This window comes from Rhineura floridana, chromosome 7 (assembly GCF_030035675.1).
Source record: "Rhineura floridana isolate rRhiFlo1 chromosome 7, rRhiFlo1.hap2, whole genome shotgun sequence".
Taxonomy (NCBI): domain Eukaryota; kingdom Metazoa; phylum Chordata; class Lepidosauria; order Squamata; family Rhineuridae; genus Rhineura; species Rhineura floridana.
Genome location: NC_084486.1, coordinates 20,494,528 through 20,518,810, shown reverse-complemented (window position 1 = coordinate 20,518,810; position 24,283 = coordinate 20,494,528). Strand labels below are relative to the sequence as shown.

Genomic DNA, 24,283 nt, shown 5'->3' with positions numbered 1-24,283 from the left:
GTCTCTGTACTTTAAATCAAGAATGGGATACCTGTGGCTCTCCAGATCCTCTCCATCATTCTTGACCATTGAGCATGCTAGCTAGGCTGATGGGAGCTGGAGTCCAACAACATCTGGTTTCCCTAACCAGGTCCCCCACCCCTGCTTCAAACACTAACACAATAAATTCTGAAGCAGCAAAACACTAAAAAAGTCCAAGGACAGTCTCAGCTTGATGTCACATGGCCAGGCAAACCATCATACTGTGTATCCTGTAACGTCAGGTCTTATCTTTAAAATAGTTTCCATTTTGAAATAATTATCTGGGGAGTCCTCCAAGCACAGAAAGCACGTATTATTTCCTCTGTGCTGGGATTTCCCCCCCCCCCCATTTCAGAACATGATGAAAATTGTTGGGGGAAATTTCAAAATTTTAGTAGCCTGCAAAGTCTTAAAGTGGTGATACTACATTCTTCTATCTGTAGGAACACACATTATAACTTTTTGAGTGGAGATATTTTTTGGGGGGTGTAGGAAAATATTGTTATTGTATAATTTAACAAACACATCTCTGCTTAGCACAGCAAGTTCCAGAATTTATGGTAATAATAAACTCCGGGGTATTCAAACTGAATTTTCAAAAGGCAGTTTTAGTTTGATTTTGTACTTAGATTCTTGAGAGATGTTGTTGTTAGTTTCTGAATATCCAGGTTCCGCCCCCCACCAAGGTGCCAGTACCTGGGGGGGAGGGGTTTGGAATGCAGTAGCAATCTAGGGAATAATTACAGATACTGAGAGAGTTATGGAATATGGAATATCACAGAATTAATTAGTGAAACAGAGCACGACTCTTGAGGAACAAATAAAACTTACCGTTACAGTCACTACATTGGAGCCACCAGGAGAATTCTCTGGAATCCTAGCAATGTAGTATTCAGATGAAAACTTTGGGACATTATCATTGGTGTCCAAGAGATGGATCGCAATATCAGCTGTTGAACTAAACTTCTCAGGAGTGTTAACTTCTATTGCAAGAAGCTAAGAAGGTAATTGAGGAGTTAGTAAGTCATTTACAGTTCATTTACATTGAACTGTAAAGTTCTTTTATGCAGCACAGATATTTTATAGGGAAGTGACTAATATGCATTATAACAAATAATAATATAAAACCACATCAGCAGAGGGCATTTCAGGCAGAACCAAAATAAAGAACGACTTCAAAAGGTTGGATTTACATGGTTGATAAGTAAGACAAAGTTAATCTTCAAATGGCTGCTAAAAGCTATGTATACATTTCTTAAGGCATAGTCATGTTTGTGTGTTATATATTATTTGATAAACCACTGTATGTACCCAAGGTTGCAGCATATCATGAATCAAGATGATTCCAAGTGGAGTTTCAAGCATCACCACTAAGGTCTCAACAAAGAAGGAAACACACAGCATAAGAAGAGCCCTTTTGTTCTTTGCTGAGACCTTGGTAGTGATGCTTAAGGAAACGACATGGCAACTAGCCATCAAAATAAAATGAAACAGAAAAATGCTTTTATAGAGCAATACATCAGAACAGATTACATGGGTAAGGCATGACTCTTTAAACTGAAGGGAAAAACACAAGTGGGATAAATTTATGAGAAGTGAAGGAGTTTTATTCTTGTGACTAACTTAAGGCTAAGATTTTATTATTCTGTGTCCACCTTCCCTGATTCCTTTGAATATTTGACCACTTCCTTAGGCAATAATAGAAAAATAGTGGTGCAGTGGCTTTGGCTTGAGTGTTAGAGTCAATCTTCAGCAGTGAAGATCATTGATTTGCTTTGGGCACATCACTGCTACCTAATCTGCTGGACAGGGTTGTTAGGAAGATACAATGAGACAACCCCTATGTATACCTTCCAGTTTTCCTTGGAGGCAAATGGAGATAAAAATGTGATGAATAAATGCAGCATAGATGTAATCTTGAAGGTCATTTAGTCCAACCCCCTGCCAATGCAGGAAACCATCCCTGAAAGGTAGACATCTGCCCTCTGCTTAGCATTTATGAAGATAATAATTTTCTTTGCTGGGTGGAGGCACATCAATAACTACCAGGTCCAGTTTTCATGCCTATTGTTCTGATTGCTGTTTGAGGAAGGAAATCCTCCTTGATCAGAGTAAGTGCTTTGCTAATTTGCTTTACTTTGTTTCTTTTGTAGTGTATCACATGGCTGTCTATCTTGAGTCATCCAGATTTCATGCTTCTTTACCTTACTGACAGGCCTGCATGTACTCTGTGCTAAAAAGATTTAAAATTCTAGACCCAGGCAATCCAAATTCTATGCCAGGGAAAGCTAAGTTTAGCAACCTGTGTGATGCAAACTGGGTAAATATGAACGATTTCTCTTATATTTGCATAATTTATTCTGCTTTTGCCAGTCTTGAGAAGGCGCAAGGAACACTTAAGGAAGGGCTGTAGCACAGTGGTAGGGGATCTGCTTTAAATGGAGAAGGTCCCAGTTCAATTCCTGGCATCTCCAGGTGGGGCTGGGAGTGACTCCCTGTCTGAAACTCTGGAGAGCCACTGCCAGTCAGTGTAGACACTACTGACCTAGATGGATCAGTGGGTCTGATTCAGTACATGGCAGCTTTCTGTATTCCAAAATTCTGTTCCCCATTCCTGGGAATCTTATTTAGTCACCTCCTTTGGGGCTGAATCGGGGATAGACATAAAATAAAGGTAATGTAAAATTAACTTTGTATAATCTGTAGCTGATGGATGAAAACTACACATCACCTGTCTTAGATATGTCAACTAACCATTTTTTGTAAACCAGTGCTATGTTTTGAACATAAGATCTCATGTGAAAATCTGGTCCCCAATATATCAATATCTCATCCATGAAATGGTGAATCCATGTCAGACTTCTTTGTCTCCAACCAGTTTGGAATTTAGAAAGGGGCTATAAAAGTTTGTAGAAAAGTCCTTTGCTGTTTATCTTCAATCACTTGCAAATAATAATAATAATAATAATAATAATAATAATAATTTTGCCCTAGACAAAGTGTACAATGTCTTAAGCAAAAAGAAACACACTCTTTTCTCTTTTAATTACTTCCTTTGTTGTTTACAGCAGTGCCCTTAATCATGCTGAATTCTATTAATATTCATGAGGCCACACAATGTAATTTCTTTACCATGCATACTTGGGCGATGCTTCATAACCTTCTGTGAATCTTCTAGTTTTAATAGGAATAATTATAGGTTGCATTCCAATAGCACTCTTTAATCTAAACCCCATGAAATAAACAAGCAAGGCCTTGATAGAGCTCAAAAGGAGCAGAAGGTCATCAAATCCAGCCCTCTCCTACCAGACAGATATAGCACATATCATTCCCTACAGATTAACCCACATAATCCAGAACACTTGTGTGCCAAAACCAGAGAGGTCAAACAAGTAGTAAACAACACAACAAGATATTTGCAATACAGGTAGACTGAGATGATTCCTGCAAGCGAGCCAAGGAACACATTTCAGAGAGTGGCAACCCTTCTTGTGACCCCAGGTCATTAGCCAAACTGACCTGAGGGGAATCTATACTTTCAGGGAAACGTGAAGCCACATGAGAAACTTCACTAGTCTCATTAAAACTCTTTTGGCTTCGCTATAAATATTTTTCCTGAGGAGGAGTCTCCATATTTGTTTCAGATTTTACTTTTAGTGACATTTTTATGTCATCCCTATAATTTATCCTATCATGCTAAATCACATGAAATGTTTGCCACTGTCCAATGTCTTGTATACATGTCTTGTATACATGCCCAGTCAGATGGTTGGGAGGGGTGAGGGTTGCTAAATGTGTGTTAAATCTATTTACAACAGCAGATTCTATATTAATCTACACTCTTTGGTGAATACACAAAAACCTCTGAGCCATGGAGAAAGCAGTCATTTCAACAGACACCTGAGAGCCGCTGTAGCTCTCTTCAGGCATCCAGTATTCATGGCAAGTAAACACATGAAGAAAGGGTGGGCACAGCAGGGGACAAGCATGCTAACCTGCCCCCCAGTCACCATTCTAATCGCCCTCCATGAGTTGGAGGGCAATTCTCTGATGCAGGGAGCCTCCTGTATACTCATAGGTGATCCCTGCACATTTTAAAATGGGGTTCTAAAACACTGAGGGAGCCTACACAAACACAGGAGGCTCCCCACTTCACAGGGTTGCCCTCCAATGTATGCAGAGCAATCAGAATGTAATGGGGGAGTGGAAATAGCACCCCTCCCTGCTTCCCCCTCCCCCCCACACTTTGTGTGTGTTTATATAACACAACAACTCTTGGGGCAGCCACTGGAAAGCACCCAGCATGAGTTGGGGACGAGGGATTCAGTTGGGCCAGGTGTCCAGCTCAAGCAGGCTAGATGTAGTGGTGGTGGTGGTGGTGGTGGCTGTCTTCAGCGTCAACACCATGAAGCCAAATCTGGGAAGATCCACAACAGCTCCATTTCCCCATCTAGGTGCTTCCTAACCTGAGCGGTAGGGCTGCTGAGGTTGTTGTCTGACTGCTGTTTGGGTTTGGGGACTACAGGTGTGTACATGAGTGTAAGCCCCCAATGCCATTCCAATGACTTGTCAGGGACTCAAGAGAGCTGAGATGAAGAATCAATCTCCCTTTTGATACATATTCTAAGTAGTTACAATACCTTGAAGGTTAAAACCTGGAACATTTCATAGTCTATGGCAGCAGAGTTTTCTACAATTATTGTGACCTGTGCTTCATTCAGTACAGTCTGAGGGACCACACGGAAAATGCCAACTGGCCCAACAAGGCGGAGGTTGAATTTAGCATTTGCTCCCTGCAAATAAAGAATTGGTGGAACAACAAATTAGAGATTCATTTATCATAGTGTCTAACAGTATTGCTGCTTTTGTTGCTGAAAAATATATTTGTGTGTGTGTAAGAGACCCTGTTCTGCATACATTAAATGTGGAGGAGATGGGGATCACATTTGCTGCCCCCACCCTCATTTCAATGTGTCCACCAGTTTCCCATCTCTGTACATTGACCAGAAAACACGTTCGTGTAACTGAGGGTCTGTATTTATATTCAGGAACCCTCTTGTGGTACAGAGGAGAGTATGAGAGGGGAGAGCTGGAATGACTGCTTAGAATCTTCTGTTCAACAGCCATTGGTTGAGAGAGAACTAAGATGCTTTCTTAAGTAATCTCCTAAGCTTTGGACATAAAACATATGCAGCTTTTATAAAAATAGATCTGGGAGGTTACCTGTTTTTACATTCACACTGGAAGAACAGCAAGTTTAGACTGGCTAAGTGTGAGAATAATCTGGAAGGCAGATTCTGGTGCTGAATATTCAGAATAAAATGGTTACTTAAATAGGGGTCATTTTAGGTACGAGTACACATCCATATTCTTTGTCCAGGGGCATGTTTGAAAATTATCCCCTCCCTTCTCCTGCTAGAAAATACTAGCAGTGGGCCTTGGGTTGGTCATGCAGATCTCTCTCTCTCTCTTTTAACTTTGCCATGGCAGATTAATATGGCTATTGCTCTGGAATTTGTCACTATATATAAGAGCACCAGCATACAACCCCTCCCATTAGATAATTAGCTTTCCTACCTTTTCTCTCTAAGAAGCCTGGGCAGGGCAGGCCCTACCATTACGTAGAGTGAGGTGTTTGTCTCAGGCACCAGATGCTGAAGGGTGAGGGGTGGATAGAACTGCATGTGTCACCAGGCCTACCTTGCATCTTGTAAGCTAGCCTACTGCCCTCAGGTGCAGTGGAGGAGAGTGTCCTATTGCCAATTTTGAATTAAGATTTGACTGCTAGTCTGGGTGATTTTTTTACACATAATGGGGAGAGGCACCAACTTATCCTTCATCTCAGGCAGCAAAATGTCTTGGGCCGACTCTAAGATAGGGCAGTTTCACAAGGGCGACAAAAACTCTGTTAGAGTCTCCATACAGTCTTAAAATTCTAAGTAGGGATGGATATCAATCTGTCTCCAGTCCATTTCAATTTTACATGTGTCCACCTTAATTTGTTTTTAATAAATAACAAAAACTGCACAAAAATCATATTTAAATATGCATGTAGATATGTATTTTATTGCAAAATATATATTTATATATGCATTTTATCTCAATATATACATTTCTAAGTGTGCTTTATTGTAAAAAAAATATTTATTTATTTATTATTAGATTTATATTCCGCCTGTCCTCCCAGTAGGAGCCCAGAAATACACATCTGGTATTTTTTTGAACTGCAAACTGTATAATCCGATTAGAAGAACTGCAAAATATGAAGGGAAATTTTGTTCTGATCCATCCATTTGTCTGGGAGGTGTCATGTTCTCTTTAGATGAGTCCTCAGAGGAGGAAGACTGGAGGGCAGCAGCAGCAGACCCAGGAGAAGGAACAAGCGGAATCTCCGAGGACGCAGCTCCAACTCTCCCTCAGCTGGAGAATGTTCAGGACACAGCTGAAGCCCCTCAGTCAGATTCAGAGAGTGAACAGGGGACTCCACTCCCCCTGCAGAGCGAAGATGCCAGCGAGTAATGCAACAATGCCGCCGGTCTGGCTGTTTAAGACAGTAAGCTCTTGGGAGCCAGAGGGCTGATTACCTGCACCTGTCTTAGGGAGTGGGATTTAAAAGGCAGTTCTTGACTTCCGTGGGTTGTGACCTCCATGCTAGACCCAGATTCTAGAACCCAGACCCTTGGACTGATCTCTTGGCTAACTGGACCTGGAATTCCCCTTTGATTTCACCTCCTGGATGCACTTGGAAAGACTCCTCTGATCTTCCTTCGTCTCTTTCCCATTATCTTCCTGGCCCTGGCAGATTTACAACACAGCCAGCTGCTGGCTAATGAGTTTATGGCCCAGATTTCACCTCGTTGAAGCTGACAGGAAGTGTGGATCAGGTACATTCAGGAGTCCAGCAATGGAATTCTTCAAGCAGTCCAACCTTTCAGTAGAAGGTGTGCCTTGTGCTGTAGATAGGTCTTATCCACAGACAGTTGCTACTAAAGGTAAAGGTGTCCCCGCACTTGTAGTGCGAGTCATTTCCGACTCTTAGGGTGACGTCTTGTGACATTTACTAGGCAGACCATATATATGGGATGGGATTGCCAGTTCCGTCCCCGGCCTTTCTTTACCCCCCAGCATATGCCGAGTACTCATTTTACCGACCACGGATGGATGGAAGGCTGAGTGGACCTCGACCCCTTTTACTGGAGATTCGACTTCCTCCTTTCGTTGGAATCGAACTCCGGCCGTGAGCAGAGCTTTGGCTGCGTTACTGCCTCTTACCACTCTGAGCCACAGAGGATCTAGAGGCATATAATTACAGGGGTTAATCAATGATATGGAATAGCAGTAAATATAGTATATGGAATTCACAGGAACCAAGATACTGTAGCCTGCATGCTACCTTTTTTTTTTTTCCTGGCAGGGCTTCTTTTTAAGTGCTGTGCTTCAAGCAGAAACTTCAGCAGATGCAACTTTTCCCAGCATGGAGATGCAATGATAGGAAAAGCTTCACTTGCTGGATTTCTGTTTTTCACATAGCTATAAAAGCAACTTGAGTCCTGTGGGGGTGGAAGGCAGCAAGCCAGCCCAGTTAAGTGAGAAGGTTTTACATTATCTCCCACTGTATTTAAATGATTCTGAAATACACTAAGGTGGGCCTGGTATAGCCTGGAATGTGAGCGGTACGGATAGGATGGGGAATAATTAGAATATCAAATGGTGCATGCTAGTTTTCCAGCCTGAGATATCATCTGTGCTTAGAATCTTATGTATATGAAGGGTGACGGGGCATGCGTGTGTGTGGAAAGTGAACAACTGTGCTACCAAAAAACCAAAACAGTTATTTCCTGTCACAAAATTTCCCAGAATGAGTCTTCCCTTGGAGGAAAGAATGCCTGGTGAGTCCCGATGAGCAATTTCAGTGTCATTTCCCACAATATAGAAATATTGTAATCATCAACAGTACATATTAGAGCAGCCTTTCCCAACCAGTGTGCCTCCAGATGTTGTTGGACCACAACTCCCATCAGCCTCAGCCAGCATTGCCAATGGTCAGGAGAGATGGGAACTGTGGTCCAACAACATCTGGAGGCACACTGGTTGGGAAAGGCTGCATTAGAGGATGGGGGGAGAGAATGGCTCAACAGAATATGAACAGATACTGAAAAACTGCAGTTAATGATTGATAATTAGTTCAGCCCTCTTTAGGTGTTCAAGCCTCATGCGATTAGAATTGCATGGGTGGGTGTGTCAGGGTTATGCTTGCTGTTGCGATTCTATTGGCCAGCCCAGAGTTCTAAATTATGCAGGGGGGCCACATATATAGAGCAGGCTGCCCTCTTCACCTGTCTTCACAGTGGAGGGCTGAAGAGCTGAGCTACAGGGATGCCACAGAGGGGCTGCTCCACTCTCCCCCTTCATTGAATAAGGCTTGAACCCTTAAGAGAGCTCTTGTGAGAGAGAACTGATACAGACTGACCAAATAGATACAGACCAATTTCAGGTATTGAATGAAAATAGAAATAAAAGTTAAAAAAACAAACAGTATTTAAATTCAAAACAAAACTGTATTGTTTTATTGTAATAAGAAGGGGAAGAGAATGTAACAAACAAAAAACAGGAACAAAATATAAGCCCTGTGACAACCTTTTGCAGGTCTCTGCTTGCTTCATAATATTGGTAAGCACTTTAATTTTAATTTTGCTGCCTTCTGTGACAGCAGTAGCAGCAATTAAGTGGTTGGCTGCCTCAAAAGTAGTTACTTATCCCTTGCAGCCGGCTGGCGGGAAAGCTGCTGACTTTTATACAGCGCAGAATGTAGCCATGTTAGCACAACACTGAATATATGCTACATGTTGATGGGCTAGATTTTCTTTTCAATAATTGCAGTCTTTCATGTGTATTAAACCTTCAGGCCTCAACTTTTCATCTCAGGTTATCTCAGGTGGAAGCTATTACAGAGGTTTCCATAGTAACCCTTGCCATAGTTTCCACATAAAATAAATAGTACTGTAAGGTCTTCAGTAAACCTAGAAGAATCCCACTCCTCTGGTTAAATAATACAGTGCTGCTCATTGCATATGGAATAGAGTGATTAATTTCCAAAACAACATTCCAGTAGGACAGCTTTAACAAAGCTCCAGAAAGATCCAAATCAGAAGCTCTTTTCAATAAAAGAAGTGGGGGAGTACAGGTGTATTCTTTCTTTCAACTAATGGAGCAGATCAGTAATAATGCAATATAGAAAAAGCACAGCACAGCCAAACTAAGCAGACCAGGCTTGCAGGATCAAACCAAACATTCATCTAGCCCTGCATTTTGTTTTTGTTTGGACATGAAGACAATAGACTGTAGGCACCTGGTTTTCAGTGCTATGGCACTTAAAACAACAGGTAGAAAGGCAAGAATGGACAGATAAAAGCACACTGACCTGATCTGAATCATTGACTGTAATTTTGAGGCCTCTCAGAATCTCACCCTCTGATGGATGCTCATACATTGTAAGTTCAAATTGGTTCTGTGGCCCATTTTCTCCATAGAACGTTGGTGGGTGATTGTTGAGGTCAACAACTCTTATAGTTGCTGTGGCAAAGGCATGTGCAGTCACATCACCCTCTGGACTAATTTCTGAGGCCTGTAGTGAGCAAGAGACAATGCTGTAAGAGCTCTTCCAGGACCTTTATTTCTTTTCCCCTACTCTGTTTTATGACGTATGTAACCTTACAGTTTGATCATGCTTTTACTTCTTCAAAGCTGCCACTGAACTCTCCTGTAGGAGAAAAGAAAGCTGTGAGAGAAAAGGGAGTAAATTCCTAAACAAAAACAAAAGAAATGCTATTTCTTAAAAAAGTAAAACAAACCACCCATTTCATGTACAATATACAAAGGGCTCAACGTATATGCCTGTGTGGAATGAATGAAATCTACTGTTGTGTTCTTGTATGACTTCTGTTGCTTTTAGTGGAGCATAGGAAACAGTAGAACTTCCTGGAGAGTTGTGGCCCAAAACAAGAAAGAAAGAATTATTCAGGAACCAACTATACATTTTTGTTTAAGGCTGTTATCATAAAGTCTTGTTAGTGTGTAACATTTCTGCAGGAGGGATACATGCTGTATTAGCCCATCATGACCTCAGGTGTTTGACAGGCAGGCCATCCTGCCCACCCGTCAAAGTGGCCCACAGGGAATGATGGAGCTCAGGGGATCCAGTCTGCTGGCCAGATTCTGTTCGTCACTCCTTCATTAGATGAACTCAGGGTGAAAGTTTACAATACCTGTAAATTCTAGAGGAAGTTCTCATCTTAACAAAACTATCACAACTCTGAAATTCTGTACAGTGGTCATGTTCTCCTTTCCTTTAATAATTCCTCCAATGGTATAGTGTTAGGAATCCAGTACACAGTATACAGGTAGATCTTAATAGCTCTTGTTTAGCATTCCTTAAAACTATGGATTTAACAATCAAAGAACCCCCTATCTAGACATTATTTGCATCAAAAAAACCTGAAATTATTTTCTTAAACTTGACAGATGTAGTGTTTTTATGCCACATTTTTGGTTGTTGCATCCATTTATATGGACTTATGTGCATTTTTATGAGCCTTTTAAAGGAAAAAGCAGTCAATACATTTCAATAATATATATCTCAAACATTTGTACAAAGTAACCATAATACTAAAATGGAAAGTGCTTGCAATTCCTAGACTTAATAACCCATTAATTATATTTGGACAGCTTTGAATAACTGGCAAAATCACTGATATGAAGAAAAAGGATCTCTATAGCACATTTGACACTTCAGGCATGTGTAAAACAGTCTGGGATACCAGTTTGAATTTTAGCCTTCTTGTAAATCTTGCATTGTATAAGAAAAAGGTATTCAGGATGAAGAAGATGCTATGAGCTTGATCCTGCAGGGCAGGGATGGGGAACCTATAGCCCTCCAGATGTTGTACTTTTCCAGTGGCTATGCTGGCTGGGGCTCATGGGAACTGGAGCACAATAACATCTGGAAGGCCACATACGTTTCCCATCCATGCTACAAGATCAGGTCCCTATACTGGACATGTCTGCTGCCAGTTTTTGTTGTCTTTCCAGCACAATCTGTTGCATATTTATCGCCTTCTGCCTAACTCGCTGTTGGGTCTATTTAACAAACCTCCTTGGAAATTCAGGACAATCTTACAATGAGATGCCTACTTGCTTCTACAGTGGAAGTGCCAGTTTCTCTGTTCTGATCTGTTAGGGTTCCATTTGTGTCTGTCCTCTGAATCCCTTGTCTGCCTGCCTTGCGTAGCCACCTTCATGGTTGTCTGTCTGTCCTGGAGAGCTAACTGTACCCTGCTGACTTCCTATTCAGTCTTAGCTTGCTTTGCCAGGAGATCCTGGGACATCATTCCACAAAGACTGTCCAATGTGCTTGGGGATGCCTGTTCATGTGAGTTGGCATGGACTTTGTTCCTGGGATTGACTTCAGCTCATGGGTTTTAGTCTGCCAGTGTGACTTTGACATATCCATAGATGGCAAATGCTAGAAGACTTCAATATCTTAAAATCAATAATCTGGAAGAGAGATGCTGAGCCATCTGGAAGAGATAAACTGAGCCTACCCTAAAGTTCATCTGGAAGGGCTCCCAGATTGGCTTTCATAACACTGAAAAACAAAACAATACCAGCTCTCAGGTTTACAATTGAAAAGATGCAACACAAAAGGCAAAAGAGACTGACAGGAATATGTAATATCAGCTCCTTTAACTGTCAGGCATTATGAAGCCTCTGGATTGGTTAATCCTTGCATAAATTCTAGAAGCCTGGCCTCCTTTGCTGGTTCAACAGAGCAGTATCTTCTGCTTGTTGCAGTTGAGGCTTCAGTTTGTCCAGCTCAAACCACTGGCGTCAGGGCTGACCCAAGGTGAAAGATCTAGATTTGGCTGCTCACAGCCCCAGCCTGGCACTGTGTTAGGTTAGGAGTATTGTCAGTTTTGTGGGCAGCTGCCTGTGTGAATTATTAGAACATCTTTATGACAACAGGACATTTTTCAGGTTCTGGCTTGCCCCAACCCATCTAGGCTGACTTCTGGGCCCTCCTGGACAGAATGGGTTACAAAAGGCTTCCTGTTAGTGCTGAGGCCTTACCTGATCAACAAAGACTTCCTGGCTCTGGTATGTTTCTGTGCATCATTCTTTGACACCTGGCTTGGTCCCTTGGCTCAAACTCTCTGGTGCAATTCTGACAGCTTGGCCTTCTCTGTCCTTCCCCAGAAACATGTACACTAATATATATTCTTATTAAAATGTGTGGTTTCCTAATGAAGGAATCCAGATCTTTTCCCTGTAACACACCAAACCCCTTTGGTAGCAGAAACTTTTTTTTTTTAAAAAAAATAGTATCATACCATACAAAATCGCTATTCTTCTGTATAAAAAGAGTGCACTAAAGTTACAGCAGTTGAAATTCTGCACAGTACAGATCCATCAGAAGTGATAAGATCAAACATTTATGGTGGGAGGGGTAAGACAAATACCTGAATTTTTAGTTCATATACTTCTTTCTTCAGCTGAGTTGGGCTTTTAATAACAGAAATGGCTCCAGTTGTGTTGTTTATTTCAAATGAACCTTCACTTCCTGTTACAAAACAGAGAAATACATGGTTATGCCTATCATATTTTCCATCTCACCCCCCCAAAGCAGCCACCCATCCAGTTTTAGTCACAAGCAACTAGTTGTGCATATTAGCAACTAGCAACCCGGGATAGGGATATAGCCAAAAACTGAGGAGTAATGTTGATTGAAAATAGCTTCCCAGTAACACATTTGACCTGCTGTTAACAGACCTACTTGTGTGTCTATACACATGTACATGTGAATCTGTGTCTTGCGTCTATGAACACATGTGTAAACAGTAAACAGTAAACAAGTTACACAGGCTACCTAAATCCATGTTGCCTGGACAATAAGTTTAAACAGTTCTTATTAGACAGACAGACTTATATGAGGCAGAGGTGGGCACTAGGGAATCAGGCATAATGCAGTGGAGGCATAAACACATGGGCAGGGTAGAGGGAGTTTGCATGCAAATGACAGGAGTCTGGACTGACATGAGGGTTGAAAAGCAGTGAGATTAGGGAAAGGAGAAAGGAAGAGATAGGAAGGAGATGCTAATAATTGCCTGTCCTGAGGAAGGGAGGGCATAGAGAAGTGGTTTCCTAAGTTTCATTGTGACCTGCAGGTACAATGTCACAGCTGAGTCTGGGGTTTCTGGAAGTGAGGCAAAAACTGGGTGGTGGGCCCTTTTGGCATGCATAAACATCTGGTTGCCTCTGCCTTCTAAAAGGATGCCCCACAGGCTCAAGTGAGGACAGATTGCTGTCAAGGTGGCCCTTGAGCCAAGTTGGGCTCTCACCCTTGGTTCCTCAGAACTCTAATAATAAAGTTCCAAAAATAGGAAAAGCTTCCTTTTGGGGGGATAACACTTTCTTGTGCTTCCCACAAGTGTCCTGACTAATCCAAAGAAAACAACAAACATGGTTAACAGGCAGGGAGATGGGGAGAGGAGACAAGACTATAGCTAGGTCGAAGAGGACATCTTGCTCCTGCAGGCATCTGGAGTCAGAGCAGGCTTGAAGAAGGGTGACATGGAGTAGACCAGTGAATGTAGCACCTGCAGCATACAACTGGAGAGAAATGTGAAGCATGGAACAGTCTAGATCAGAATGACTAAACAAAGTGAGAACTGTGAGATGTCCAGTTATAGGAAAGGAGCTCTCTTCTTTACAGGTGGTAGTTCTAACACAAAAGGTGATCTCAATTTCCAAAATGACATCCATACATGTTGGCTTCCCCCCTTTCCCCCCCCTTCTATTTTTGAGTATGGCATGTATATTTTTGTGGACAGTTTTAGAAAAGCATTAAGGCGAGTCTGTTTCTGGAATGGTTTGGCGAGTGCTTGGGATTGTTGAAGAATGCTTAGTTAATCTTCATTAATGTGGAAGGGGCATTAAATGATAAAGGGCACAGGTAATGAGCTTTCAGCCAGCGTTACAGTATGTACTCCTGAGGAATAATCATACGGTGCCTTAAACAAGGTGTATGTGTGTAAAAGAGAGAGGGGGGCAGGGGGGAGAGAGAGAGATTGTCCCCTGCCCTCCTAAATGACCCCCTGGTGTTCAGTACTGATGTTCAGTACCCATGTTTGAATGCCATATTGCTTGGATGTGTGAAGCATGAATTAAAGCTGGAAAAGAACACTTATTTTAATTAGTTGAGACATAATTATGTCATTCAACAGTGAGAACATATCTCACAAAGCTCAAATAGGTGAGAAGTTTAACTTTCACAGATTCCTTTTCCTGCACATATTTCTGAAAAACAGACAACTGCCACCGCCGCCGCCGCCACCACCACCACCACAAGCTCAAACCCTTGCATCTTGGGCATTCATTGCTCATCTTCAAAAGCAATGACATGAGCAGAAGCAGCAAATCTAAATCCTTGTGTCTTCAGCATTAAAGGTTCAACTGCAAAGTGATCTAAAAAATTGTGAAAGGATATGTGTCATACATGAGGCTCAGTTTTCCCTGATGACTACGTGAGGCAGCTGTGTTAATATGTTCATCTTGACTTTAGATCTAAGTGGCCCTTTAGAAATGGAGATCTCATGATTCACCAAACTGAGCACAAGCACCAAACCAACGCAGCTTGGTGAACCACCTTACATGAGGATAACCTGCATTTAGCTTGGTGAGTTGTATGTAGCAAGAAAGTGGCAAATAAATATTGGTAATGTACAGATTATGTATTTATGTATACATAATTAATGATTTTAAGACCTTTTATACAGAAATCTTTACCATCTCATCCCTTTGCAGTTGGGTAGAAAAGGAAGGTGCTGGAGGAAAGGTTAGATGCATTCCTCAGTTACACAGAACTCTGCTACTGCCATACATGGAATAAGAGTTTCTGCAGGATAAAAACTCTTCCAACCATATCTGTAAACAGCAATGACTAAACAGCTATAGTTTGTCCCTCTTATACCAGACATAATTGGTCTAGTCTAGCTAGGGGCATATGCACACAGAGTCAGCGTTCTTCAAAACAGGAGAAGGAATCATATGCACACACAGTTACTTAGTTACTAAGTAGGATTCCAATCTAACAAAACGTTTACTGGCCCAATCTAAATATTACACTCTTGGCCAAGCCCTAGAATTGGACGATGCACAGCAAGAAAATATTGCAGCTGAGCTGATGTTGCTTTTACTGTGCATACACGTGTACCGACAGCAACATCAGCTCGGCTGCAATATTTTCTGGCTTTGAATCCTCCAATCCTAGCAGTTGGCCAAGAGGAAAATATTAAGGTGTAATGGCTGCTTGTATTTTATTCCATGTTTATGAGCAGTGAAGGCCAAGCAAGCATATGCCTCCATTTTGAGCTCAATCCCTTCATCAGAGCATCCATGAAGATGGCTGGTATCGTTTTGTAGGATGCTTTCTCCAAAATGATATCCATACATGTTGGCTTCCCAATCACTGTGTAGACAAACAAGCCAACCCAAAGTAGGTCCTGAAGTTTTTCCTCTCAGTCATGTCACCCCAGGTCTGACATCTCATCAAGTCATCTCTTAAGCAGTGCAGCATATGGGGACACTGCCACTTTAGAAGGGGGGTTGAATGCCTTTGCTTCCTGTCTACCTCCTCTTCACTTCACCCAAAGAGAATACCAATGCTATCAATCAATTTTCTGACCAGAGCTACATGCATGTGGCCCTGGCTGGCACATGCACATTCAACATGCTCAGTATAAAAGGAGTGTAGGATGCTTTCAGGAGTACTTCTATAGCAGGGATGAAAAACATTCCGGGATTCAGCCAAGTCTTGTTTGAAACTAGATGTGTAAAGAAAACACCATAGACATTATTCTCTCTGTTTCCTTCTCTCTAATTTGACATCAATGCTCTCTTTTTAAAACTGTCCAATAATGTCTCACTTTGCTAATATCTACCATAACTGTGACTTCATTAGAGGGCATTAGACTCTACATTGAACATGTATTGACTTATGCAGAGGGTCATTATCAAGATTCATAGGCCCCAAAAGTAAATCTTCACTACAATAGAAATGAAGTCAATAGCAATTTCAAGTGTTCATACATCATGATACTCACTGCCTAATTGCTATGTGGAAATTGGTAATTCAGAACATGGTCTATTGTATGCTTTCTGAAGGATTAGCCAGCTTTTAAAATACAAGTTTCTTTTTAATTGCTTGGTATTATTTAATAATAAGAGTAGTAAACCAGTGGAATTATAGAAAGGTCAACACACATGAAATATCACATGGGACCAAGATGGTACATAAAGCTTGAGGGATTAAGTTCTCATTAAGTTTTCCTTTTATACCGGGGAGAGGGAAAAAGGACCATCCAAAAAAACCAGCATCTTTTGCTGTAATCTCTGTTGCAATGGCAAATTATTCTCCTGTATATATTATATTGCTATAACTGTTATTGCATGTTAACTTTAAATATTATATGCTTTGAATTAGTATATAGAAAGGCATGGTAAAAATATTTATGCTGCTACTACTACTAGCACTACAGCTCTATCAAATAAATAATAAATATTAATAAATGAATAAATAAATGTAATCTGACATAGTACTTCATCCACAAAAGTATACAGGGCATGATCTAGCCAAGAGGAAGCACTTTGAAGCGCCACTGATTGCAGTAGTAAAGTGGGTGATGCTTCCCATATTTTAATGCTTCCTATATTCTAACAGGAGGCATGATTTAAGGATGGGGTGGCTTTGATAAACGCATTAGGAAGTAGGGATGTTGGAGAATTCCATTCAAACTGGAGCCAGCTATGGGAATCCCCTCCATTTGTGTGTTCACTCGGTGTTCAGAAATGGAATTCCTTGAAGTGAATGCAATCCACATTCATCCACAGCAGGTTTATACATAATTAATGTAATATTTTGGCATGTCATGACATTTCCTAATGTGGTTATCATGAAGCTCAATATAGGATTTGAACCCTCCGGGGAGATGGGTAATTGATAGGCCATTAGCTGATTCATTTACTTTGAAAGAGAACACATAGGGAGATGAATAACACAAGATATTTGGTTTTGGCTGAGAGAGGTGCTGCCTAGGTGTGAGAAAGTCACTGATGTATTTAGGCACCTCTTGCCTTTCCTTATTTCTAAAGTGATGTTTGTTGCCAAAGGCAACTAATATACATTAAGACTGCTATCCTGACCACATGTACTCAGATGTACATCCCACTGAATTCAGTGAGGCTTACTCCCAGGTAACCAGGGTTAGAATTTCATTCTTAATCTGCTTCCTATTGTGAATTTTAAAAATCAGTGGAATGCACTGCTCATTATTGTTCTTTGTTCATGGAAAGAAGTGGTCTCTCTTTTTACCTGTGGATTTTACCTGTGCTCCTCTACTAGAATTGTAGCCTCTTTGTCAAAATGGGGAGAACCATCTGGATTTGACTGCACATTTCTGATCACCCTAAACATGTCTTTGAAAATTCAAATTCCTTTCTCTTCCCCCCCCCGCCCATGTGTTCTCCACTTGTAACTAAACTGTCCCTCTCTGATGCTTGAGTGAGGGAAATGAGTGGGGGAAACTAGAATGACAAGTTTATACTAATGCTGAACTCTGAAAGCAAGTTAGTGACAGTGGCTGCAATCCTAACCCCACTTAGCTGGGAGCAAGCCCCACTGAATTTAATGAGACTCACATGGTTAGATGTGCATCCACAGTTGGCTTTGTGATGAACCATTAGCCACATAATTAACTTTGTCTTTATAGTGTCACAAGGCTTTTGATGTTTTTCTTGCAAAAACCTAACAGGTCTAACCCTCTGGAAAGGTAATTGATTTGTAAATATCTAGCAATAGCTGAAGTATGCATGTCCATTGTGTGCTATGTTAAAAAAAAGTTAAAATATGTATATTTCCACATTGGTAGATGACAAAATGGAACACAGACATATGCAAAATAAACTGATTAGCAGTGGAATGGGGAAAGTACCATAAGAAAGTGGCACTTAATATCTGAACAGATAGAGGCATATTTGTACATCACTATTAGGAAGCCAATGAAAGTCAAACTGCATGTAAGAATAGAAAACACATTTGTTTAAACTGAGTATGCCCCAATCGCATATAAATGTGAAGGGGGAGAATTTTAAGTGCAAAAGGGGATGCAGATAAAGGGAGCTGAAGTTTCCCACTCCCAGTGTATACCATTCTTTCCCTGCAGTTGGACTCTGAAATGGAAAATAAGACTTCTGAACAGGGGAGGACAATACCTGGGGACTGGACTGTAAGGAGTTAAACTGCAGAAGTGGGAAAAGAAGGTTCAGTTCTCCTCACCTATATGCCCCCTTTATCTTACACCCTTTCACTTTTATACTTGATCAGGGCAGATGGGCATTTAAATGAACACAATCTGCTGCCATCACTTGTAGTCTGAGCCTGAGCATGCTAGCTCTCCATAACTCAGTTAGGAGCATTCCAGGTAAAAAAAGTCATTCAACCATGTCCTTAACATACTGGGTACTTGATTACAAAGTACGTACTTTCCCCAAATGCGAAGACAAAAGTAATAAGCGAAATGATTCTTAGATTGAGCTTGGGAAAAAATACTCTGCAAATGCTGGCTGGGGTTGATGGGAGCTGTAGTCCAACAATATCTGAAGAGCACCATGTGGTTATCCGTACTCTTAAGTATAAGTGAGGGAGAAGCCTGTGACTCCCCTAGAAACTGCCTACATCTCCTTAGACAGGACTACCTTACACTGAGAGTGGATAAGCTATATAGCAAGCCAAAACCTTTTTTACATCTGATTTTTTATATCTGATAAGCTTCCTTAGATATATTAAACCATAACCAAACTGTTAATTCAGTGTCATAGATGGCTTTGGTATTCCTTTAGGATTTCACACCAATCCAGTCCACTTACCATTCACAAGACAGTAATGAATGTCATTAGGCTTCCCTCGGTCCCCGTCAACAGCAACAACTGTTATTACCTCAGAACCCTTGCAAGAAAGACACAGAAAGCATGTTTGTACAAGGAGAACACTGTGGTAAAACTGCTGAAAGGTATCATGGTAAGCCAGCCCAATGTGGCATCTCCCTCCCGTACAGACAGGCAGCAAGGGATACAATTTGGCATACCACTTGTACAAAGCTTTGCTAAAAACAATCTCTTTGTGAAGTAATGTAGGTCCGCTGACAGGGAATACAGGGTGTACACATAAACCAGGCCCCAAGTCAGCAAGAGCCCCCGACTCTTAGCTTTCCATTTTAAAAAAGGTAATAGGATCTAAAGGAAGTTATTAAACAAAATGCAGAGACAACTCTATGCACTCAGCAGGCAGCACCATTGCTAAGGATACTTAATCACGTAATTGCTGTTGCTTAGCGATCAGAGGAAGGAACGCTGACCACCCCCTCCTGGGATTCGGGAGCGGTGGGGAAAAACCCCACAGAAGAAGCTTGTTGCTGTTGCTAGCTTGAGGCTGGACAGAGTAGGATATTGAAGTATGTTTGTTTAAGGACTTTCCTCCATGTCCACATTTCATTCACTCACCAAGTGTGCTGCCTTTACAGTATAAAACAAAGCTTGGAAATGTTACTTTTTTGAACTACAACTCCCATCAGCCCTAGGCAACATGGCCACTGGATTAGGCTGATGGGAGCTGTAGTTCAAAAAAGTAACTTTTCCAAGCTCTGGTTTAAAACAAATGGCTGGGTTTGGTATGTTTTACTCAGAGGTAATTCCCTTGAAATAAATGAGGCTTCCTTCCTACTGAGAAAAAATGGTTGTTATTCCCACCCCCCTACAATGTTGTTATTCCCACCCCCTGCACCCCCCCAATTTCCCATGTTTTCCACACAGCCACTGCTGGTCTGCTGGTCATCACTAGGCTGTTATTTATTAATATACAGTAACAATTCAACAAAAGCATAAAAAACTAAAAGAGTAAGCAAATACAACCATAAAATAATTAAACACTTTACTGCTGCGGCAAGTTAAAATTCCTGTTGACTGTGCTTTAACACAAGGATATAATTATCAAGGTTGGCAAAAACATTTTTTGTATATGTTTTGCTGAGAGCCAATGTGGTGTAGTAGTTAAGGTGCTGGACTACGACCTGGGAGACCAGGGTTCGAATCCCCACACAGCCCTGAAGCTCAGTGGGTGACCTTGGGCCAGGCACTGCCTCTCAGCCTCAGAGGGAGGCAATGGTAAACCCCCTCTGAATACTGCTTACCATGAAAACCCTATTCATAAGGTCTCCATAAGTTGGGATCGACTTGAAGGCAGTCCATTTTCATTTTTCATATTTTGCTTGGAACTGTGAAACTGTGCATACTTGTTGCTTGCTGTTGTATATTTGTATTTTGATTTTCCTCCAACTACGTCAACTACCTCAAGGCTGTGTGCATTGGGAGTACACCTGGATCCTGCACTACTGCTTCACTATCAGGAGGTTGTGGTAGCCAGGAGTTCTTTTGGCCATCTCAAACTGGTGTACTAGCTGCACCAGTTCCTGGAAGCAGTTGACTTTGTCACAGTGAAATATGCATTGGTGACATTGAGGCTTGACTAACACACTCTACATGGGGATGTCTTTGAAAATGGTTCAGAAATTGCAGTTGGTTCAAAATGCGGCAGTCAGAATGTTAACTGGATCAAGATGTGTCAATCACATCACATTATTGACTCCATAGGCTCTCACTCTGTTTCCAGGCCCAATTCAAAGTGCTGTTCTTGACCTTTAAAGCCCTAAATGGCCTTGGACCAATGTATCTGAGGGACTGTTTATGCCCATATGTACCTACCCATGATTTAAGATCACCTGGCTCTGGTCTCCTCTGTCTACCTGGAATGAAAGATGTTATGCACACGGGAGAGGGCCTTTTCAGCCATGGCCTCCAGGCTTTGAAATATCCTACCCAAGGAGCCTGCTGTGCTCCCTCCCTCCCTCATCGTGTTTCAGAGACTTTTGAAAACAATTTTGTTCTGGAGAGCCTTTCAGAGGGACTGAAGGTATAGCGTGAAACTGAATTTATTCCCCCCCCTTTTGAGTTTTACCTCTTTAATCCCCTTTTAATATCACTTCCCTTGAATTGTTAACTGTATTTTATGTATTTTAAATGTTTTATTGTGTTTTTATTTACTGTGTACGATTGCATTGTGAACCTCCCTGAGTGCCCCATTGTGGGGTAGAAGGGCGGGATAGAAATATTTTAGATGAATAAACCAACCATTGACCACCTATTGAAATACCCCATTGGTTCCTGAAACCATTTAGTGGTCAGGAAGATAATACATCTAAATAAATGCAGTACTATACAATGCATGTTTTCCTCACTGGGGGTGAGGGGTAGGGGGTGGGGAAACACAAGAGCCCAAGGCTCATATCTAGTCAAGAGTTTCCTTGGACTGTAATGAGTGAGAAGCGCCCCTCTGCAATTATTTGAAAAGCTCTGAACAAAATTTGCAGAGGTTTGAAAAACTGTATAGGAAGAATTCCATTTCACTGATTAAGAAAGTGATGTGGTAAAAAAATGAAAAGAAAGCTGGATCTGAAAATGCATCTTTAATGCAAGTTTAAATGGGCAACAAACTGCATTTCACTATGTGGAGTTTTCTGCCCTGACTAAGCTAGGAAAGAGGTGAGTGTTTCCATCATTATAATATGATAATATTTTTGGTTATGGGGCTCAGAGTGTAGGTAATTAATGCTTAATTATCCTTGATTTCCTCAGTGGGTTCCATAAAAACCCAACATACTTAATAATTATGGGCATTTCCAGATCACTGGTTAATAGCAGCACATGGTAAATTATTGTTTCCCTATTTTATAGCAGCTTTTATTGTCAAGGATTACAAAAAGCCTGAAAAACACCTCCAATATTCCCAGAAATTATTATCTCCTGCTCTCTGGCTGGGCAGGCTACAACAATATAGGCAGTGAAATATGGTACCAGTGTATATTGAAATAACTGTAGAATAGGACAGACGGTGTAGGCGGAAGCCTCTGTAAACATGGGCTGAAAAGCAAGCTGCAGCACCGCAGGGCTAAACCATGAGTTGGCTTCAGTGCTGGATAATTTTATATCTATTTGTAGCCCTACAAGCTAAACCAGGATTAACCAAACCTTATATACTCCTGCAGGTTGAACTTGGATTTCTGCCAAGGATAAAACTGCAAGTGGAAGTGTAGGAAATAGCGCTGTAAGAAATAATGCTTATTTGGCTTTTGTAAAATTTGCTTGGCTGCAGGAAATAAGGACAATGCTGGTGATTCAGTGGACGTTGCTGTTTATGTAAACTGGCCTGGCTATCTCGCTGTTTGTGTAAACTATCTTGGCCTGAAAAACCGGTTGTGCAAGTGCCTTCAATGGTGCTGAGTGAAGAGACAACGCCTGGCTAAGGAATGTGGCGAAGGGCCAAACAAGCCTTATATGGAGAGGCATGAAAATAAGGAAGTAGGCTGAGCAAGCAGTTAATGTATGCATGATGTATGTAGTGCCAAGGGTATAAGACCTGGCTGCGTCCAGGGAGGGGCAGACTCAGCTTTGTTCGTTTCTCCACTTGCAAGTGATTCAATAAAACTCTGGCTTTACTTTCAAGATCGTTTCGTCGTTCCTTGAGTAATATTAAAACCTTGTACTTGGGAGCGGATCCTCGCCTAACAATAAAACAAATATTGTGGGCGTTTGTTACAGAAGTACTATGCTGTATAGTTGGATTTGATTTACAGTTGGATTAGGTAGGGCTGGCCTTTCCATTTGGGACAGTTGAAATAGCTGTGGAGAAAGTGTGTGTATTATCATGCTATGCTACAATCCTATCTCTTTTGTCATAATTATCATAAATTCATTGTGAACATGGGTGTTTTAACAATATTTCTGTTAAGCCACTTATGGTTTGTGTTTTACCTGTTACCCCAGTCTACCTGACCTCTCTGACATCTACTCTTTTCTAATTCCCCCTCTTCCTACCATATTTCCAGAACACTTGAAAAATGTAATGTTAATGCATTATAAATGTAACCTGATTTTAATGAACTTAATATGATGAATTTTGAGCATCAGGTGGAATCCAAAGATGCATATATGATCTACTGCATGTAAGGTGGTAGGATATTTCAGTCTCCCCTTGAAGCAGGAGCTGCCTACACTCCCCTGAAAAGCTACCCCCTAAAGCTCAGGGGGACTCCCTGGAAGTGCACTCTATGGGGTGCAAAGGGCCACTGTCAGAAAGGAAATCACATTGGGCATATGCAGAAGCATTTTGCAACCCCCCCACTGGTCTCTTTGAGTTACTTGTTGAAGAATTTACATTGCCTTGACAGGCTGTGCATGAAATGGTCCTGGCAATACTTACCGCCAGCGTGTCCTCATAGACGTATCCATAGTAGGGGGTGCTGACAAACATTGGAGGTGTGTCCTGAACATCTTCCACATTGATTGTGACAGTGGTTGTGACTGAAAACACCTTATGGTGACCACGGAGCTTGCCACCACCATCCTAGGATGCAAAACAATCCCAAGATCTTAGAGTTTCTTCTCATTTCACAAAACAGCATGCTATGAATTTCCTCGTGTAACTGAAGTCCTTAAACTCCATGCAAAGTACTCCACACATGAGGGTCTGTTCAATTGCTCTGCTCCAGGGAGAATTCTCAGTCCACTCCACTATCAGTCTTGGGTGTATAAACATTTCTCCTCCTCGCCAAAGAGAGAAAAAGCCCAAGCAGATTGTTAAACTATGCTGAGTGAGTTCCCTCACCCTAACGTAGTTTGGGCATTTGTTTCCTGTATTGGGTAAGGAGGGTTTTCCACACATAAGTTTCATATATATGGGAAACTAGGGCCTGTATGCATTCAGAGCAACAAATTAATCAATCTGCACCACATTTATTGGAAGGGACATCTCTTTAGCCACCCTATTGTGTCCAGAAAGAATGGGGATGTGGTTTCAATGGAGTGCCCAAAATGTGTTTCTTTATACCTGTTCTCTGATAGCCCATTTTGATTCATTGGCTATCTTAAATGTAAAGTATCTCACTGATACCATGAGGGCCAGCCTACCCCATATATCTTCAGGGTATGTGCGAATTCTGATATGAGGTGGCTTGATTAGCACCTCCCTGACTAATGTGCTGATTGAAACTTCTTATCCACCAGATTTTCCACTTCCTGAATAATCTGACAAACTTCTCCA

General features: G+C 41.4%; 1 protein-coding gene across 2 annotated transcripts in view; it reads right to left on the bottom strand.

The window, feature by feature from the left end:
* CDHR1 (cadherin related family member 1) overlaps nt 1–24,283 on the bottom strand; it is an 85,952-nt gene that overhangs the window by 34,213 nt on the left and 27,456 nt on the right. For both annotated transcript variants that reach the window (XM_061634312.1, XM_061634313.1), the window contains 6 exons: nt 23,444–23,587; nt 19,000–19,078; nt 12,537–12,637; nt 9,443–9,646; nt 4,662–4,814; nt 853–1,017 (listed from right to left, as the gene is read on the bottom strand). In XM_061634312.1, coding sequence (XP_061490296.1) covers nt 853–1,017; nt 4,662–4,814; nt 9,443–9,646; nt 12,537–12,637; nt 19,000–19,078; nt 23,444–23,587 — 846 coding nt within the window. The remainder of the gene's footprint in view (nt 1–852; nt 1,018–4,661; nt 4,815–9,442; nt 9,647–12,536; nt 12,638–18,999; nt 19,079–23,443; nt 23,588–24,283) is intronic.